The 7,833-nt window shown below is 35.5% G+C and overlaps 1 protein-coding gene across 1 annotated transcript; it reads left to right on the top strand.

Moving 5' to 3' along the window:
• Window positions 272–1,683, top strand: LOC18587421 (crooked neck-like protein 1). Its single transcript, XM_018128929.1, has 2 exons — window positions 272–1,185; window positions 1,569–1,683. The coding sequence occupies exons 1-2, from the start codon at window positions 272–274 to the stop codon at window positions 1,681–1,683; spliced, it is 1,029 nt and encodes a 342-aa protein (XP_017984418.1).

The following is a 7,833-nucleotide window of genomic DNA, read 5'->3' as shown; positions in this document are numbered from 1 at the left end:
TTTCTGTTCATTCCTTGTTTTAACAACTCCTCTTAATTGATTGTAGTGATTGATATACAAGTCTTTTGGCCAAAAAAAACTTAAATAGGACTTCAACTCTATGTGCTATTGGAACTTGGAACAGAAATGAAGCATGTTCAAGAGGAAAAAGCAAAACCAAAACATGGCAACCGATGGGAACAATGATCCCAAAAGGAAGCAGTTAATAGTACCATCTCTTTCCTGAATGTAGTACTATCAAGTAACAGTTGAAATCTTGGCATCAAAAGTTATGGATCCTTCTCCCGAGGTCAAACTCCCTCAGGTTACTGCTGAACAGATCCTCCTGGAATCTCGAAAGCAGCAAGAAGCAGAAATCCAAGCACCAAAACAAAAGCTTACAAACTCAATAGAACTCCTCGAGTATCATCTCCTCAAATTTGAAGACGAAATTTCCCGTGAAAGCTGGAACATCGGTGCCTGGATCAACTATGCCAAATGGCGCGAGTCCCTAAAGGATTTCATGGGAGCACGAATCGTGTGGCATCGCGCTGTGAAAGTTAATGATCAGAACTGCTCTCTTTGGCTCAATTACGCTAAATTTGAGATGAAGAACAAATTCTTCAACCACGCAAGGGATGTTTGGAACCGTGCCGTCACAGTTCTCCCACACGTGGACGTGCTCTGGTACAAGTACATCCACATGGAAGAGATGTTAGGGAACATTGGTAGAGCTCGCCAGATTTTTGAACGCTGGATGTCTTGGATGCCAGACCAACGAGTCTGGCTTTCTTACATCGATTTCGAGCTTCGCTGCAATGAAGTTGTTTATGCTCGTTTAATTTACGAGCGTTTCATTGAGTGCCACCCCAAAGTCGGAGCTTGGATTACATATGCCAAATCTGAAATGAGGAATGGGGAGATTGTACGAGCAAGGAATGTTTATGAACAGGCGACGGAGAAGCTGGCAGATGAAGAAGATGTGGAGCCGTTGTTTATTGCGTTTGCTGAGTTTGAGGAACAGTGTAAGGAAACAGAACGAGCTCGTCGTATATACAAGTCTGCTCTTGATCATATACCAAAAGGAAGGGCGGAGAATTTGTATGGAAAGTTTGTGGCTTTTGAGAAGCAATATGGAGATAAGGAAGGGATTGAGGATGCCATTGGAGGGAAGAATCCGCTGAATTATGATGGTGGTGCGGTCAGGTATGTGACTCACCATTTACTTGTTCCAGTTGCTTGGATCCATCATGTTACTGTCTTGCTGCAGCTTCAGTTGTTTGGTTTTTTGAATCAAGCAATTAGGGACTGTGGGGCTAAAACCACTGGGCATGCAAGTCAGTATAGCTTCTCATGTTCCATAGTCCCATAAATTTTGGGGCTCGTTTTTTCCTAGTTGTTCCTTAAATCCTCATAAAGGTGTTTTTCCTATTACCATAAAGGGTCTGTCTACTTGTGTGCCCTATTGGCAAGTTTTCATTTCCACATTTTCGTTCAATATGTTCTTTTTCAACGAACAGATGCATTTACAATGTTAGCATATTTGTGTTTTCCTTGGGTACTAAATGTTGAATTATTTGGCTTGGCAGTTATGAGGAATACATTGATTATGTATTCCCAGAAGAAAAACAGTCCATGAATCTCAAGATTTTAGAAGCTGCTTTCAAGTGGAAAAAGCACAGGATCTCTTCTGATGAGGATTAGGAAGACATTTTATTTTAGCTTTCTCGTAGCCCTTGCAAACGTAAATACAATCATGCCAACTTAGCTGTGTTATTCTTTTGTGCATGCATTCAGTTGTGCATGCTTTTTAAGGGAAGAAGTCTCTTGATAAATACAATTTGTTGGAGGTAGGAATCACAGTTGGAACTTGGTTCTAATTTGGTTTCTGTTCATTCCTTGTTTTAACAACTCCTCTTAATTGATTTTAGTGATTGATATACAAGTTTTTTGGCCAAAAAAAACTTAAATAGGACTTCAACTCTATGTGCTATTGGAACTTGGAACATAAATGAAGCATGTTCAAGAGGAAAAAGCAAAACCAAAACATGGCAACCGATGGGAACAATGATCCCAAAAGGAAGGGAAGCAGTTAATAGTACCATCTCTTTGCAAACACGTCACTTGTCTATGGATCCTGTAAGCAGAAGAAACATCACCCCATTTTTTTTATTTTCTTCCATTTTGTTGTTTGCATGTCATTTTGCTATCTAAATACCTTTTTGCTTAACAAAGTTGTTTTTATTTATTGTGTTTATGTAATGGGTTCTACTTCAATTTAGTTATTGTGTACTTATGTTAGCTTTGGTTGTTGAGTGCTGCAGTCCTTGGGAAGTTGATAATGGGCTTTTAATTTTGCCACCTAGCATGTTCTTGCCTGCTTATTTAATTGATGTAAAGGACGGAATGGTTTTATGTATTCGAATTTCGAAATAAGTATGCAAAAATTTTACATACATTTGCAATCTCGTTAGCTATACTTTATTCGACGATATACGGAAAGATCCCAGAAGAAATTAAACCAGAGCATGAATCTCAAGATTTTAGAAGCTGCTTACAAATGGAACAAAGCACAACATCTCTTGTGATGAGGACTAGGAAGACACCCCTTTCAATTGTTAACACAAGCTCTGCTGCTTTTTAAAGGGTAAATACAACACTAGGAATCACTGTTGGAACTTGGAATAGAAATGAAGCACATTCAACTTTTTTTCTTATTTGGTTTTCTCTTCATTCCTTGTTTTAATTTTAGATTGTTATAACAATCTTTCAGGGCAACTTCAAATCTTTCTCCTCCAAATAATAATAATAATAAAAAAAAGCACTCCCTTGTTAGCAGCTCTATTTTCTGTGCTTACACCAAGATTTCATATAAGGTTGCTCGTACGTATTTATTAAATTACAAAATATATATACCGAAAATATATTTTAATAACTATAAGCTAAGATCTAATAAAGAGAAGAGAAGATGCTTATATATACAAAGAAGTTTTGCATGGTGTGTCAGGCCTCATACTAGCAAACTAGAATGCGATAAAGATCACAAATAGTAACCTTATCATCCGATTCGACAAAAGTATTTCTTAGTGCAAAAAGGCTGCAATGATTAATTGCAACAATAATTTAAATGAAGAAACAAAGTTTGATGCGTCAAATTAAACTGATGTCTTCTGCTTCCAACTTGAAGCGGTAAAAAACGTGTTAAACTAGCATGCATGGAAATTAAGCAGCAACTCAAATGGCAGAGAGAGAAATAAGCATGCATGGAAGATTGATTCAGACACACAACACAAGAGGTGAAGCGGCCTGTAATTGTAAATAGGACTCAGGCTAAACGTACGCACCGTTTTGATACAAAGGCAAAGGGCAAGGAAGCATAAACGCAGAGCAACGTAACGTTTGGACAAATTTAAAACAAGAATGTTACCGTTAATCCTTCATTCTTTAATTGGTAGTTGTTAGTTATACAATTTAATTTTGTGGTCTTCTGTTCTCCTTTGTATATAAAGACCAAAAGCTTTGTAATTCTTCTGAATGAAAAGAAATTCTCTCTTTCTTCGTCATCATCAAGAGAAACATCAAGAAGGAAGATCCAAGATTACAATATAGCCTTACCCTTTTGGACTCAAAAAGATGATTGCTTTAGGTAGATAACATAGTCACCAAGCAGATTGAGGAATGAGACGCACCGTTTCTGCTTGGAGAAAATAAACTTGTCTAGAGTTACTATTTTTGTTTCTCGTCTTTTTCCGCTTTGTGCCTTCGCTGTACTCAACAGAACGGAGCAATACAAACTTTCTTGTTCTTATAATTTCTCACGAAGAAGATGGAGATACTAGGGGTAGACCGAATAAGCAACTTGCTAGATGAACTTCTACCAGACATCTTGTCCATCTTAAATACGAAAGATGTCGTTCGAACGTCTGGTTTATCTGAAAGGTGGATAAATGTATGTTTGGAGAGGTATGAAATCTTTGAATCTTGAAGGGTTTATAATGAGACGAGATAATTTTGATACCAATATGTTTTCAAGTTGCTCAAATGTTGAGACTCTGAAGGTTAATGATGTTCTGCTGGAAGCTAGCTTCAAAAGCTTCAGAATTTTTTCTTCCAGTTTGAAAAACTTAGTCTTTTCATATTCAACAAGTGAAGCACGCAGTTGTACGGTCCACTCCAAACCAAATTAGTTTTAGATACGAGGGTTATCCTTCTAAGATATTCTGGACAGTGAATCTTGATTCTCTAGAGGAAGTTTACTTTGATTCAAAGTGGAGCCCAAATAACCGACATGGATTTCATGTATTTGATGATGATGGTTGACAAATTTAGTCGTGCAAAATCTGCCACAGTATCTCTCTCTACCATTAAGGTAAATTTAGATTGATCTTGTTCTGATTTCCTTTTCTGGTGTCTTTATAACCATTTCTATTTCTGCAGATTATGTCTGAATTTCATAACTAAGTACTTCAATATCCAAAGCCATATACTGCTTTAAAGACGCTAAACTTGAAAGTTGGTGGGCAGGATGATGATTTTGAGATACCTCCCGGCGTGCTGGAGTACTTTATCAGCAGCTCAATTTGTTTGAAAATGTGCTAGAGGGGTGCAGCGTAAACACTAATTTCTAATTATGGACAATTAATATTTTTATGGGTGCTTTTCCTTTTTTATATGTGTATTTTATTCTACTTTCTTTTATTCTTAATCAAATTCATGTAGGTACCCATTGGGTTTTAGGTAGTCCAAATTTTGTTTTGAGACACTTGACTTAATAGAAACAGGTTTAGATAATTAAAATTGAAGCAAAATAGATCAAACTAAACAATAGGATTAAAACTGATAATCAAGGATTAAAACTAAATGAAATAAGCATGCATGGAAGATTGATTCAGACACACAACACAAGAGGTGAAGCGGCCTGTAATTGTAAATAGGACTCAGGCTAAACGTATGCACCGTTTTAATCCCCCAACAGCCAACAAGTGTAATGATGGTAAGAAAAATAATTCTCATCTGCATTTATTACTCTAGATTGTAGGAAACACTGCGTTTGTGAATGAGAAACTCTGAAAGCAGTTCCGAAAATGGCCACCTTAGTGCATTAATGTTTGTTTTTTTACTCTCATGATTCTCTAGAGTATCTGGACAAAAAAAATGGTATTGGATAGAGATTGTCATCTTTAATATTGAATAGCTTCAACTTTTAGTCAATGTCTTTTGTTAATGAAAGAAAAGCTTTCTCCTTTCATTTACTTTATTTATAGCACAAACTGCTCCAAGTCCAACTAGGCTGTGTCATAATTTGGTAATTTACATTTCTTTTCATTTGGTTTGATGGTGGTGGTGTTAGAAGGAGGATCTTTTGGCACTGCACAATGGCTGCACATGCTGCCAAAAGAAAGACTCGAATGGAAGTTAGCATGCTTGTACAAGATCCTGCAGTTTGCCAATCCATTAATGAGAACCATTGTAATTGGTGGGGTTTCCTTTATTTTTTCCATTCTTTGAATTATGTCCCGCTTTACAATTATATGATGATGTTACTCATGGAGTTTAGTTGACCTTGGAACCTTATCTATCTTCTCTGTTCTCAGGAAATACTTCCCTGAACACAAGCTACCAGAAAATGTGATTGCAACCGTTGATGCCAGAACTGCTGTTGGATATTTTCAAATAAAAAAAATATATGATTTCGTATCTTAATAAAAGAAAAAATTGTGACTGTTGGAAATTAAATTAAAAGAAGGGTTGTGTATGTTGGAAATAAATAAATAAGAAAAAGAGTTACATTTGTGGGAAAATACCAACAGGAAGCAACTCTTTGAAACATACACAAACAGTGTCTGTTGGGAACATGCATTTATGCCTATAAAAGAGACTCCCTTTATAACGTACATCAGAAAAACAAAAAACTTTCCTTCCTTTATCAAATTTCTCAAGTTTTCTTCTATACTATTTTCCTGCAGAAAAATATTATAAAAGTTTGATAATCTTGTTATATTCCGGTGAGTGCTCAGTGGATTGATTTCGTCAGTACAAAACGTCGTCAATCATTGGGCTTCATTGTATCTTCAAGGTTTATACACTAGAAACTCTTTTGCACACTACAAGTGGGGGCGAATAAAACCTTAAGAACAGTGGCATTGATACACGCCTTGAAGCCAATTTCTAAGTTTTTTAGTTTGGTGTTCTAACAATCTTAAGGTTTTATTTCTGTTCCAACAATGGCTGCTGCAAGTGGGACACTAAGAGAATTGGCTTCTGACTTTGTAAAATTGGATCGGTTTGATGGTGGCAACTTTCTAAGATGGCAAAAGAAGATGCATTTCCTACTATCAACCTTGAAAGTTGTCTATGTTTTGACCACACCTAAACCAGAAGAAGAAGAAATTGAGTCTGTTGTTGCAACCAGAGAAAGGCAAAAATGGGAAAATGCCGATTATATGTGCAAAGGTCACATCTTGAATGGTTTGGCTGATGGCTTATTTGACACATACCAGAATGAGGCTACTGCAAAAGAATTATGGAACAAACTGGAAGCCAGGTACATGACAGAAGATGCAACAAGTAAGAAATTTCTAGTTAGTCGCTTTATTAATTATCAAATGGTTGATGGGCATTCTGTTATAGAACAACTACGAGAAATTGAAAGAATGCTTAATCAGTTTAAACAATATAAAATGAAAATGGATGAAACTATAATTGTATCCTCTATTATAGACAAACTTCCTCCATCATGGAAAGACTTTAAAAGAAGTCTAAAACACAAAAAGGAAGAAATAACTCATGAGGCTTTGGCAAATCATCTTCGAATTGAAGAGGAATATAGGAAACAAGAACAATTTGCTATTTTTGGTGAAGCCAAAGTGCATGTAGAGGAAGGACAAACCACTAAACTTGCCAAAAAAAAGTTCAAGCAGATTGCTAATGGTCCGAAATTCAAAAGACAAAATAAAAGCACATGTTTCTATTGTGGAAAACCAGGGCATTTCAAGAATGAATGTTGATTATTGAAGAAGAAAAATAATTCTTGAAAAAGAATAGCTTCTGAAAATTTTATAGCTATGATTTCTTAAATCAATGTGCTTGAAGAAAATGATGCTTGGTGGGTTGATTCTGGAGCAACAAAACATGTGTGCAATGATAAGAGTCTTTTCAAGAATTTCGTACCAAGTGAGTGTGAAAATTTTCTGTACATGGGAAATTCTTCTACAACAATGATTAAAGGTAAAGGGACTGTTGAACTTCAATTCACTTCTGGAAAAACTTTAACTTTGAAAGATGTATTCTATGTTCCAGAAGTTAGGAAAATTTTAGTGTCTGGAAGTCTATTAAATAAGTTTGGTTTCAAGCTTGTATTTGAGGCAGATAAATTCATTCTGTCCAAAGGGAGAATTTTTGTTGGGAAAGGTTACATGTGTGATGGAATGTTCAAACTAAATATTGTCAATAATAAGATAGATGTTTTTGCTTATATGGTTGAATCTTCTTATTTATGGCATTATAGATTAGGACATTTAAATTATAGAAGATTGGATGACATGTATAAAATGGACTGAATTCCAAAATTCAATCCAAATATTGATAAATGTAATACATGAATGCTAACAAAAACAACTAGAAATCCTTTTCCTAAAGTTAAAAGAAATACCAAATTACTTGAATTAATACATAGTGATGTGTGTGATATGCATAGTACACTTACATTAGCTGAAAAGAAATATTTTGTCACATTCATTGATGATTTCTCTAGATATTGCTATGCATATTTGTTGCATTCTAAAGATGAAGTACTTAATAAATTTAAGGTTTGTAAATCAGAAGTTGAATTACAATGTGAATCTTTTATCAAGT

Source organism: Theobroma cacao, chromosome 10, assembly GCF_000208745.1.
Source record: "Theobroma cacao cultivar B97-61/B2 chromosome 10, Criollo_cocoa_genome_V2, whole genome shotgun sequence".
In the NCBI taxonomy this organism is placed as follows: Eukaryota; Viridiplantae; Streptophyta; class Magnoliopsida; order Malvales; family Malvaceae; genus Theobroma; species Theobroma cacao.
Note: the sequence above shows the minus strand (reverse complement) of the source record. Positions and strands in the feature narration are given on the sequence as shown.

Coding starts and splice junctions, on each gene's coding strand:
- LOC18587421 (XM_018128929.1), top strand. CDS start 272: ATGGATCCTTCTCCCGAGGTCAAACTCCCTCAGGTTACTGCTGAACAG. Junction 1,186..1,568: donor TATGATGGTGGTGCGGTCAG/GTATGTGACTCA, acceptor TTGGCTTGGCAG/TTATGAGGAATACATTGATT.